The 13,133-nt window shown below is 33.2% G+C and overlaps 1 protein-coding gene across 4 annotated transcripts in view; it reads right to left on the bottom strand.

Moving 5' to 3' along the window:
• LOC143255677 (putative sodium/potassium/calcium exchanger CG1090) overlaps positions 1-13,133 on the bottom strand; it is a 52,003-nt gene that overhangs the window by 16,411 nt on the left and 22,459 nt on the right. For all 4 annotated transcript variants that reach the window (XM_076511725.1, XM_076511722.1, XM_076511724.1 and 1 more), the window contains 3 exons: positions 11,137-11,360; positions 4,955-5,203; positions 3,930-4,031 (listed from right to left, as the gene is read on the bottom strand). In XM_076511725.1, coding sequence (XP_076367840.1) covers positions 3,930-4,031; positions 4,955-5,203; positions 11,137-11,360 — 575 coding nt within the window. The remainder of the gene's footprint in view (positions 1-3,929; positions 4,032-4,954; positions 5,204-11,136; positions 11,361-13,133) is intronic.

Raw genomic sequence — 13,133 nt, 5'->3', positions numbered from 1 at the left:
GAATAGAGTGAGAACTAATGTGAAGCAATTTCAGGCCCAGTAAAGAGCCAAGAGAGTTGGTGTAAATAGTAAAATCAGCAGACTGCATAGCTTCTATATGATCCAGTACAAGAGAAATGGCATACAACTATTTGACAGTGAACACAAACTATAGAGGGGATCCTATGAGCAACTACTGAGCCACAACATACTAAGGTAGAGCCCACAGAGTCACCTGATTTAAAATCATTCTTATAAATGGGAATAGAGAGAAGGTCCAAAAGACGTTTGGCAAAGAGAAGATGGTACTTCCAATGACTGGCTCAATTTACCCAACTACATTTGGATAACAAAAGCCAAAAGAAAGAATGACAGACCATGTATTGCAAAAATGGTATAGCCCATTGAGGGAGGAAGATAGCCCCAGGTGAGATGCCGTGGAAAGGCTGAAGTTAAGTAGCATGCTGATAGTTAAGTAACCATTAAGTGGTAGAAGTTAAGAGGAAGTTCGTGGGAGTCAGTATACAAACTTTAGACTGGAGAAATGTGGAAAGTTCCCATGCAGAGCCAAAGCCCCAAACTGTGAATGGAGTCCATCATCTTCAAAACCAGAAACCCATAGAGCAGCTTGGATCAAATAAAGGTACAATAGATCTTGAGCATAGAACATCAATCAACTTCCCAAAAGGTAGAGGAGAGAGCATGGAGGATGTTCAGTGCTCTAATACATTTGACACTTTATATGAGGAATTAAAGTAAGCTGATGGTCAAAGATAACCTTCAAGAACTTAGCCTCAAGAACCACAAGAAGAATAATGTTATCGAGACAAAGCTCGGGATTGGGATATAGACTTCTTTGGTGGCAAAAGTGCATGCAAACAGTTTTGTTGGGGTTCATTTGAACAAGCAACTGAGGACAGTTTGAAGTTGCCTCTCAATAAACCTTATACTTAACAAATGACCCAAGATTTAGAAGTCACTGATATACAGTCCATTTGCAACCGTAAAAGGAAATTGTTTAGTGATAGCATTGATCTTAATACTGAAAAGTGTGACACTCAAGATAGCCCTGAGGGAGAACAGGAAAGAGTTGAACCAATATAGACTGGGAATCACCTGTTGAGTAAAAAATTAAACTAAATAATGTCAATGAGATGCCAATCAATACAATGGTTGAAAACATTATGAAGCTAGTACATACCTGTTTTCTTTTTCTGCTTGAATGGGAGAGAGGAGTTGCAGGGAGCATGCACTAATTGACTGATGAGCTTTATGATTAATCAATTAACATATACCATTAATTTCCTAGCTCTATTAATGTGTCACAAAATCACATATACATATCATGGTGTTAAGTGAAAAACATTTTTCTTCCCATTTCCTTTACCACATTACCAAATTCATTTATTTCCTGTTTCAGTTATTATATATTTCACACTATTGTATTCCAATATTTTTAATGAGGTAACACTTAAGTTTTATTATGCAAATAATTCAACACCACCATGTATTAGTTATGGAAGTCTAGAGGTTTTTTGTTTTTTTTTAAATTTCGTCTTTAAAGGATATGTGGGGGCCAACAATCAAGTCTCCTTTTAAATATTATTAATAAAACATGGGTGTAAACAATAAATATCACTGTTTTAATTGAACATAGGTCAACTAATGTTGAGTAGGTATGTTACTTCACTGTTGAGATTCAATAGAGCAAAATATTGCTTTAGTTATTGAAAGAGATGATAATGGTGCAACAAGTTTTTAAAGCAGTGGGTATTTCCATGTTAGACATGCAGTTCTTTAGATTATGTTTGTTTTGTTGTTCAGCATAAAGCTACTAACAATTGACTGTGTTCTCCCCACATGTACTGAAACTCATTTACCAGAGGGGAATGGATATTTATAAATAAAAATTTTGTTTGATTTAGAAGGATCAGCTAGACCCTCACAATACTCTGGAAGTTAAAATTTGTTGTTTTTTTTTTTTTTTTATACTAGTAATTCTCTACAATATAGGCTTTCCACATTGGAGAACAGAGTACCCGACTTCAGCATTGTAAGCCTGGAAACTTACTGTTAAACTTACTGGGGAGGCATGTGGGTTAAAAGAGCACTTAAATGTTTATTTTTATACTCTAAAATTAATTTTGTATATATAAAAATCAAACTGTAATCTTCATAATTCAAACATGCACTTTATATTTTTCTCTAATCATCTATGTCAAAACTTGCCTTCAACTGAGTTTTCTGTGTTTAAAGCACTGATTCTGAGCATTCCAAAACAACCATTTTAATTACTCTTTCCAGAAATATTTTGTTCCCAGGATATACATGACTGAGAGCTTCATAACAAATTACATTAATCAGATGCTGCTGTACATTTTAAAGTAATTTACATCCATTGTTGTTGTTATGTAATCTTGATTTATTTTATGTCTGCAGACAAGTTAACTAGTTTCTACTTGGCATTTTAATTCTTTTTTTTTTGTTTTTTTATAATTATGAAAAAGTTTTTAATTGACAAGTTCTTTCCAGGTCAAACCATAGAAGTTTGCAGATCTGTGGAAAAGTCATGCATGATAGGTATTGGAAAAAAATTTATCTTCACCACAGATACAACAATATGCTTCATCACAGTTCTTACAAGAATACTGCAAGCATACGACTCTCTATGCTCAAATCAACTTTCATTCTACCATTCCTAGTCCTAAAAATTAAAGTCAATACTGATATTAGTCGTGATACCACTAGTTGCTATAGATTTGTAAATTTATAACCTACATTGATATGAAGTGTATTCAAATTTGCTTTTTATTTTAAAAAACATTTCTTTCATATATCTTCACTTTTTACATAAGTTGGTTTGTGATCAACCTTGTAACCACAGAAGTAATCATGAATTTCTGTGCTATAACTTTTAATATAGAATGTATAATTTCATTACAAAATTTAGAATGTTTTCAGTAAATATTAATCTTTTGTATACAAGAATTCAGATATTTGTTTAATTAAGTATTTTTGTGTTAATTATCTGTACATGAATATATGGAGTCAGGGTGTTGACTAGTCCATGTGTACAGTGGTTCTCATATTAAGATTTAAAAAATATTTTATTCATCTAAACATTTTCAAATTTCATTCTGGTAGCTTCTAAAACCTCCTAAATGACTATCTAACTTTTTTCTTTCAGTAAAACTACATTTTTGTTATTTTTTTAACCTTAACTTTAAACAGACCTGGTTGGTTTTCGACCTATCTGTAATGAAAGGGTTACACATAAAAAGACTCATCCACACTGAAAAAAAACTTAATTTATCAGTGTTGTGCAGTTTAATAAAGCAAGTCAAATATATAAGTGTGAAATGCAGTTTTTTTTACACATTTCTTGTTTAACATCTGTAACAACTAACTATGATGAAAATCATAAAAAAATAATATGTAGTAAAACAAAGTTTTCATTACATTTGTTTTATCTTGAATCAAAAATGTCAAACTAAATGGACCTTAGACACACAGGACTCAAATATAGCCACATCATTAATTTTAAGCTATTGACCAGAGGGAATGAAACCAGTCAGCAGCACCTAAAACTGAAGGCTTTAGTATAAACTTCTGATTGAAGTAATGGAATTAGATAACATCTTCATAACATACCCACAGCTTAAAGTGTAGATCTTGTTCAGTAGTATCGCACTTCAAACCCACAAGTCTTTAATTAGCAGCCCAAAATATTAAACAATGGGTCATGTCTGGCCCAGCTGTTTGGTTTATAGAGCTTTCTTGCTTAACCTTATGAAATGGTCACACACATATAACAAAGTTTAAAAACACCATCACAGATACACAATTCCCTTTATACTGGAAACTGATAATCAAACACTGAATTGAACACCAATGACAATAGCATTTCCAACTCTTCTACTAATACCATACATTCAAGTTTTCCTACATACCTTCCTGCACAACTAAGAGACTAGATATTGCATCAGGTACACTAACTCCTGCTGCTAAAAACGTCAGCCCCATTACAGTGTCAGGAATGTGAAGTGTGAAACCTTTAAAAGAAATGACAGATCATAGTTTACAGTGAATCTTTATACTCATAGCACAACTACTTGTCTTTTAAAATACACTGCATGCAACTCATAATTAACAAATAAATTACAGTTCCTGGTCAACTGAAACATTATTAATTTCCCTAAAACATTGATAATAGATCTTGTTTCAACTTAATTGTAATTTATTGCAGTTAATTAGAGATTTTAACACTACTTATTGTAATCTTATCTGTTACATTACAAAAGAAAGATTGTATTTAGAAAAAATATCAAAGTTAAGCCTACTGCCATACAATAGTTATGACCTTCCTCGATAATTAATACAGCATACAACAGTGTATATCTTAAGTATTCTTAAAGATAAAGCTTTATTGATAATAATCTAGTTTCATAATGTTGATATAGTGAAGATTTATTAAGCATATTGGATTTTTACATAAATACCAAAAAATAGTCACAAAAAAAACTTGTCACTAATATGTAATAAATGGACACTCAATTTTTTTTTTTAAAGTTATCCACATGCTAAGTTTCTCACAAAATATTTTCATCCATAGTCATATTTTATATTTCTTTTCTATTTTACTTTTAAACCAAATAGCTAATGTCGTTATGCATTCTTTATTACAAAAGAGTAAGCAGTACAAAACATGAGACAATACAGATAAACAGGTTCAGATAATATCTACTTGGGATATATGTGAAAAAATATCAGGGCCCACTCAGTTAGATAGAGTGGAACAGTATTAATTTCTATATAAAGCAATAAATAGTGATATTACTAAGTTAAATTATGACATTCCCATTAAAATCTGAACATCTCTTTTACATTATTTTGAGGGTCTGTTTTCTTTCCAAAATAATTTTTCTTATAACTATCATTATGAATATATAACAGCAAAATGATGTGTTTAACCTACCAATGATAGTAATAAACCAAACAAGGATGTAACAAAGTCCAGATATCCACACACAGGACATGAGAAATGTAGCCATATACCAGTTCTTCCAACGCTCCAAACGACAGTCAGGAATAGTAAAGTAACACAGTACAGTGATAGGGAGTGAAATAGCCCACATAAATGCTTTATAAAGTTTCTGTGGAATGTGGAAAGGGGAAACATTTTCCACATCATCAGTTCTGGTAAAATTTTCAACTTTATTCAAATCTGAAAGAAACAAAATCTAATGAATATCCATTTAAGAAACAACATATCTTCACTAGGCTTAAAATATATGATTTAGTACTGATTACTGCTGCTCTGCAAGAGTAAATCTACTGAATAAAACATTGGATAAAATGTAATAATAACGATGTTCTATAAAAATACCAAATCAGATGACTGTTCAAGAAATGTGAAACTTACAATAACTTAAAAGCATTCTCCAATAACTAGACAATGACCAGGACACAGAGAAAACTTTACTGAGAAGCAAGAACAGGAGGAATAAAACTTGATGTACTGCAATTCACAACGAATTAACACACCTAGATTTCGTACGCTCTTGCACATTTATTTTCAGATGGCTATTGCACTATTTAATTGGCTAGTTTGCACTTCTTCTGCCTTTTTCACTGTAATGGACCATTCAGCTGGGAGCTGAAGACCAAATATCCACAACCATGAACTAGCACTTATACAAACACTATATATGAACATTTTATTGTTTATATATGTACAATCAGGTTTTGAGACAGAAAACAGTGCTCTATTCTTCAGTTATCACTACAGCAAATATGAAAATACACCAGAGTGAATATGCATTACACCATGGATACACATATTGCTTTCAGTTATGTTGAGGAAGTCTTTAGGAGTGTCACATGACATGGTCAAGTGTCAAGATGCCAAAGTCACACCCATCTCAAACTTAGATGGGTTAAAGGAACTGATGCTGATCTCCAAGTTCAATGGAACAAACAAATGAGAATGATGGCATATTACTCTTTCCTGGAATGCCACTATGCAGCTAGGTATACTTAATACTTTCCATATGTGGTTGGTAGATATAGCCAACATTGTAACTACAAAGTAATCAGTTTCGATATCTTCACAAAACTTCAGATGTTTTCACTAAATATCACATGTATTTTGTACACAAAAGATCAGTCTTTAACTTTAGTGGTTTTACTAAAGATATGCCAATAATATTATCATCATACTATATGGTGTCAGTATTAACTGTTCCAATTGCAATGCAATTTTCATTAGATTAAAAATCCTTTAACACTTCTAAAAAATTTCACTTGTGTAGCCTCTATAACCTCCTAAAAAAATCCAATGTTTTTTTTACAGTAAAACTATTTTATCAATCCTATCTCTATATGAACTTTATTGACCTGACCAACTTTGGCAACATAAGATATCAATTTAAAACATACCTACTTTTCTTTCTAAAATGACTGCAGGTTGTAACTGAAACTACAACTGCTTATCTTAAATAGCTTAAAACTTGTAACAGTGTACATCTGCTTCTAACAAACAATTCCAGCATTCAAATTGTAAATAACTCAGCAAACACATAGGATGACAATTCATGAACTACTGACAAGCACAGCTCACCTACCATTATCTTACATAATCTAACTTAAGTTTGTATTTTTTACATTTTAGTCAGGAAAAAAATAACTAAAAAGGAAGAAATAGAGCATTTATGTTTAGAATTTTGTTTTTTTGCTATTGGTTGCTATTGAAATTTAAGACAAATTTTTTATAATGATGATACTAGTATTTTGAATTGATACCTCTACAAACAAAAAACTGTCTTGACTAGTACTTCCCTCTATTGGCACAAATGTTTTGCTTGCCTTACAACTCTCGCTTCTTTCTGCATATCAGCAAGTGAATGATCATGCAACAACCCTTAATCTTCTTAATCACTTCAAGATTGCTCATAACTAGTTGAACTGAACCACTAGAAGTGGGGAGGATGGGTGGGAAATGTAAGAAGTGACAAGTACTGGAAATACATTTTCAGTTCAGAAAAATGTTAACTTCTTATATGATATCTTGCCTATTATCACAAAAATCCCACATTGAATTGGTGAAAGGTCTGGGAGAATATGATCCTCCTTCAGAAAGCACCCAAAAGGATGATCATTAGGTGTGGTAAAGACTGAAAAAACATCAGTAGGAAATTGTACCACTTCTGAACCAGGTATACTCTTCACCCTTCAGAAATGTCACTAAAACCTAAAAAGACCCAAAAATTTCAGCAAGAAAGGAACCTCCATGTTTAGTGATTAAATGTAACAGACCATAAATGGAAGGTTGACCTCAATCAACACCTAATTGCAGATGGAATTGTACAGAGGTTTGCAGTAGGAAGAGTCCTCTATGTTACACCTCCAAAACAGGTACAGGATGGGGATATATGAGTACCCCTACTAAAAATCAAACTACACGTGCACCTCCATCACAACCAGCACCATATCCACTGAGAAATAACATCCAGCAGATGGCAGGAAGCAAGGAAAGTTTAAGTGGCATTCATCTCTAGTCAAAAACCAGGTTTGCAATGGAAGTGTTACATCCAGTCTACAGTAGATACAGAAGCCAGTTTTACTCATGCAGGTAATCACATGTTTTATCCAACTTAAAATAACACTAAATCCACTAGGAACCAGCATCCAGCAAAAGGGAGGAAGATGAAGGGCATCAATCTGGGGTAGCATCTTCAGTTCAAAACCTGACAGCATTGCAAATTTAATATTCAGTCCACAGCAGATGAAGGAAACCAGCCAAAAACATGAAGTGTCTTATGTGGCTGAACTATCTCCAACCAGAAAACAATGTGAAGAGGATGGGATCACAGGAAGAAATATTTCAGCCAGAGGAGCAAACTGCAATAAATATGTATATGGCAAAGTATTACAACCAACAGCTGGCAGTAGCTAGAATTGTACGTTAAATCTACAGCAGAAAGGGCATCATGCCATTGACACCAACAGAATTCCATTACTCTATTCTCAACTGAGGAATGGTCCCCATGGTATATCACCCCAGAACGTACAAACTGGGAAGCAGCAAGTGCTCCCATACTCTACAAAGGGAAAAATACATTGGCAAGTTCTTAGGATCACAGTACCTATTTTGAAAAGCAGAGCTACCAAGTTGACAGAATTGATCAACAATCACCTGGCAGTATCTTGAATTATACCCGAGGTCTGCAATAGAAGATTCTCAATGCCATTAAGCTGAGCAGTAAACCCAGTTTGTTTTACCCATGTACACCCTTGTGCAAATTAATTGAAACAAATGGCCATTTTAAAATATTTTCAGTATGGTGGCCAGTGTAGGCTCACTGGACACGCTAATTTCCTTTAATAGTCATTTTTTCACACAGACTGCATCATTAGCTGTGTTTTGCAGTACGGTCGATCTATTTTTGGGATATATAACAAAAGTGAGGAACATTACGTCATTCAAAATTGTGTTAGAAGGGCAAGGAGACCAGTCAAAAAACAACTTCTTACCAACTCAATGAAGAAAAAATGGTATCAATGGGGTCTGAAATACAAGAACAATGGTGGAAGGTGTTATTCAGTGACGAGACTCATTTCTTCGTACAGGGTCAAAGAAGTCTGCATGTTTGCAGATCTCCAGGTGAGAAACATTGAGAATCTCACAGTCAGTTCATAAAACATCTCTTGAAGAAGATGTTTTGGGGCTTTTTCAGTTACTATGGCGTCGGAGGCTTACATATTGTAGAAGGTATGATGCGAGGACCACAGTACATCGAAGTTTTGCAGAGAAGAGTTGTTCCAGAATTGAAAAAAGAGATTTCCAGATGGAATTGGCATTTTTCAGCAAGATCTGGCTCCATGCCACACATCGAAACTTGAAGAATTTTATAACTACAATGCGAATAAAGGTGCTGAACTGGCCTGGAAACTCTCCAGACTTAAAATCTTGAAAATCTTTGGGCAATTTGTAAAGAAAGACTTCGGAGTAAAGACTGTACTACGAAAGATAAGCTAATTGAGGCCATAATTGAGGTGTGGTACTGTAATCCAAAAATTAGTAAAGATTGCAGTCAACTCGTGGACTTGATGCCAAAGCGAATTAATGATCTTCTGAAAATTAAAGGCTGTCATATCATGTATTAATTTGAGAGTAATTTTTGGATTCTCAGAAACAAAATGCAAAAACTTGTAATTTTCCATCTTGTTTCAATTTATTTGCACAATGGTGTATGTAAATTGTCTGGGAAGAACATATTTATAAAGCAATAGACCATGAGATGGAAGTTTGAGGGGTCCTACAGAATAATCTATCTCTACAACATGCATAACATGATCCTATAACGTTTTATTGTGTTTCAAGTAATTTATATATTGAAACCTAGATGACAATTAGACAAAATGAATCAACAAACACCTGGTGGCATCTGGAATTATACATGAGCTCTATATTATGAAGTGCTTGAATTTTGAAGACTTCTAGCATGATCTATATAACTCCCCTGATGATGACCACCCAGGAAATATGGAAAAGCCATGGAAAAGGTATGGTGACAAATCTAAGAGGGGAAGAAAAATACAACAAATATCTAGAGAAGGGAAAGAATACACCAGACAAAGTAATTGGTTAATCCAAATCATAAGGGGTTTTGAAGTAGTCACAGAAAAATATAAGAGTACAATGAAGAAACCAATGGATCTGGAAAAACAGAAGAATGCAGTGCATGTTGTATACCACCTGAAGGCCCTCATAAAGCAAGAGTAATCAGGATATTGTGCTCCCATAAGTGGAGGATTGCCACATGATTATTTAAGCGTTGATATGAAGAAAGAAATGAGTTGCAAGGCTAGTGACAAGTAAAAGTTTATGCCAACAGAGAGCAATACTAGTCAAGAATCCTTTTGAGAAAAGAACTAAAAATATCATCTTGGAATCCATTTTTATGATAAGTTTATTCATATATGTTGATAATAAAGAAATTTAATTAAATTTAATTAACTTGACAAAAGTTCATAATATGAGTAGTTTGATCTACCCATAATGAGAAGGTTAACAACTAGTGTAAGGCATCTTGCTCTAAACAAAACACCACTAAAATATCTAGAGGTACAAAACAATTTTTGCAGAACTTGTGTAATAATAAAGTAGTGGAAATGCAAAATGGAAATGATGTTTTAATCTTGAGAGTGAGAATTAAGTATGTGAAGAAAAATTTTAAAACTACAACTTCAAGTGTTAGCAAAGATATTCAATAGTGCAGATTGAACCCTTGATAAAAATGGAAAAAGCATAATGGATTAAAGTGATCACTTTGAAAAGAAAAATTCTGTATTAATAGAAATGTGGTAAATCATAAGAATCATTACTCCAGCATATAGCATGTATACAAATAACGAAAAGACTCTGCAATGAATATACGAGACCTATAGCTTCCAGACAGAAAATCCTACAACTTATGTCCCATACAACTCAAAAGCAAAGTCTCAATTAATTACATTAAATTCTCAATTTGTGAGCAAATATTTAAATTACATATTTCAGAATGTAAAAAAACCCTAAAATAATAATAAATTACACAGAAAAGCACAATAAAAATTAAAATGTAATCAGATATTCAGACAAAGATAGTCAGGTAGGACATACATACTTATGAGAAATACTTCTGACCAAACTGATTAGTCTAATGCATATGATAACAAAGGAGAAAAATGAGACAAGTCTTAATTTATAAATTGGCTGGGAGTAAAGCCCAGAAGAACTCTTGTAATTGAGCTAAGCTTTGTGAATATTTGATTTCTTTACATAAAGGTAAAGTGTATAAGAATTTTAGACACTGATATTAATAGAAAGACAATTTATTTCACAACCATGAAACTGAAGATTGTCATTCATTGCCAATTACACAAGTTAGTGCACTTATAAGAGCTTCAAGAGCTCAAAATTATCATGTTGAAATCTGTTTTTGATACCCACTAAATTTTCAATTAACTGAAAATTAACAGATCACATGGATAATAAACAGTTAACAAAAAACAAAACAGCAATCAGTTACATTAAATTAGTAAACATATGGAATAACTGGATTATCAACAGTGTGCAATGTTAACATTTTATGTCTGAATGAAAATGTTTCATACCTCCATTTACATTATCATCACTCTTTTCCAAATCTTCACAGAGAAGAACAATCTCATCATCACAGAGGTGTTTATATGCCACATCATGAGAGTTCTCGGGAAAATTGTGCCTCGATAACTCACATAGCCAAGATAGATTTTTAACCCATTTCTCTACCCGTTCGTTGACAAACATGAAAGCTATATAAGCTCCATACAAACTCAACAACACCAACGATTCTAACCTGCAAAAATAAAATTATCTTTCAGAAAAAACAAAATTTTAAAGGGTCAAAATATTTATCTCATGTCTAAAATCACAAATGATTCAAGTCTAAAGAAATATATGATGCCTGAACAACAATTATACATCATGGGACATAAAGCAAAATATTCTCATATTATAGTAGGTAGATAATGTGAAGTTTATTATACATTTAGAGCTACAGAATCAACATAAAATAATGCTCTTTGACCCATGGAACATGCATCCAAATTAATACAAATACAACATTCATATTTTGCTATAAAGAAACTAAATATGGTGTTATAATAATACAATCTACGTAGTAGAGAGAAAGAATTTAAGTGATAAAAAGTTTCAAATTTAACTAAACAAGATTTTCTTTTTCAATAAACTTCCTTCAAAAAATTACATGCTAAATGCCAGTTTAAGACAAATTAAGTATCTATGGCAAGTTTTCTGACAGTTTTACATATTCACATAGCTTTCTGAAGATTTATGTAGAATACTAATCAATCATATTCTATTTCATAATCTGTGGGTTCATAAAATAAACATTTCACATCTAATTTATACTTTAACTTATTTTCATGTAAAGAAAATATAAAATAAAATTAGTAAAACTATAAAAGTGTTACCTTTACAGTTAATTTGTATTTATTTTTACTGTTTATGTAGCCACTTTCATAAACCAGAAACAATATTTTCTTCAGGTATTCTTTCAGAGATAAGTTATGTAGTCATCATAATGAACAAATTAAGGTAAAATGTAGAGCAACTATCTAGTACAGTGTGAAACTTAATCTTTATACTGAAAAGTATGACACTCAAAACACAGTTCCTGTAGAATAGAACGAGAAAGTGTTGAACCCACATGAACTTCGAATCTCCTGTCCACTGAAACATTTTTAATAAAAATGGGCAAATGTCCACATAACCCATATATATGTCTTGCAAAATGCCATACCTCCATGTTGTATCATAAGCCTTCTCAATGTCAAAGATACAAGATGTTGTCGTTTGAGAAAGGTTTCTCTGATTGATGTTTCAAGTCCAATCAGGTGACCAATTGGGCATCAGGAAAAACATTCTGCCATATCTGGTTAAAAACAAAAGAATAGCAAGAGAAGCAGGAGATAGATGGTGCAGAATTTCACAGTATACATTATCAGGTCCAACCAATCTACTGTCAGACCTATCAAGGGCCAGTTTGAGTTCCACCTCTGTAAAGGGACAATTATAGTCATAGAAAATATCAGCTCAAAAGGAAAGAGGTGATCACTCTGCCCAAGTCTTGATGGCTAAGAAGGTGGAAGAAGAAGCAGAAGTGCTAGATACCCGGCAAAAGCTTTCACCTAGAGTATTGGTGATGCTCCGGGTATCACCTACTTCCTGACCATCAGAGACCAAGATAGAGTGGGGGACAGAATTATACTGCCCACTGACCTTTTGAATTTTGTCCCATGTGACTTTAGAACTAGTGGTAGAAGATATGCTGGTTGTGAACTTAATCCAAGATTCCTTCTGGCTTTGACGTCTTACTCACCGAGCATGTGCACAGGCCTACTGAAAAGAGATGCAGTGCAAGTGTGAGAGATACCTACAAGAAATATGCCAGGCCTGTTTTTGAGCCTTCTCTACAATGTAGCAGGCAGGATTAATAGCAGGATTAAGTTCTGTGAGAGCAGTATAAGAGGATTAGCTTGTTTGATGCAGCTTTCACCAAGACACGTGGGTTGGTGGTTTCTACCATGATCAGTCTCTCTCAAGATTA

This window comes from Tachypleus tridentatus, chromosome 7 (genome assembly GCF_004210375.1).
Source record: "Tachypleus tridentatus isolate NWPU-2018 chromosome 7, ASM421037v1, whole genome shotgun sequence".
NCBI classification, from domain to species: Eukaryota; Metazoa; Arthropoda; class Merostomata; order Xiphosura; family Limulidae; genus Tachypleus; species Tachypleus tridentatus.
This window is presented reverse-complemented; position numbering and strand designations above follow the sequence as displayed.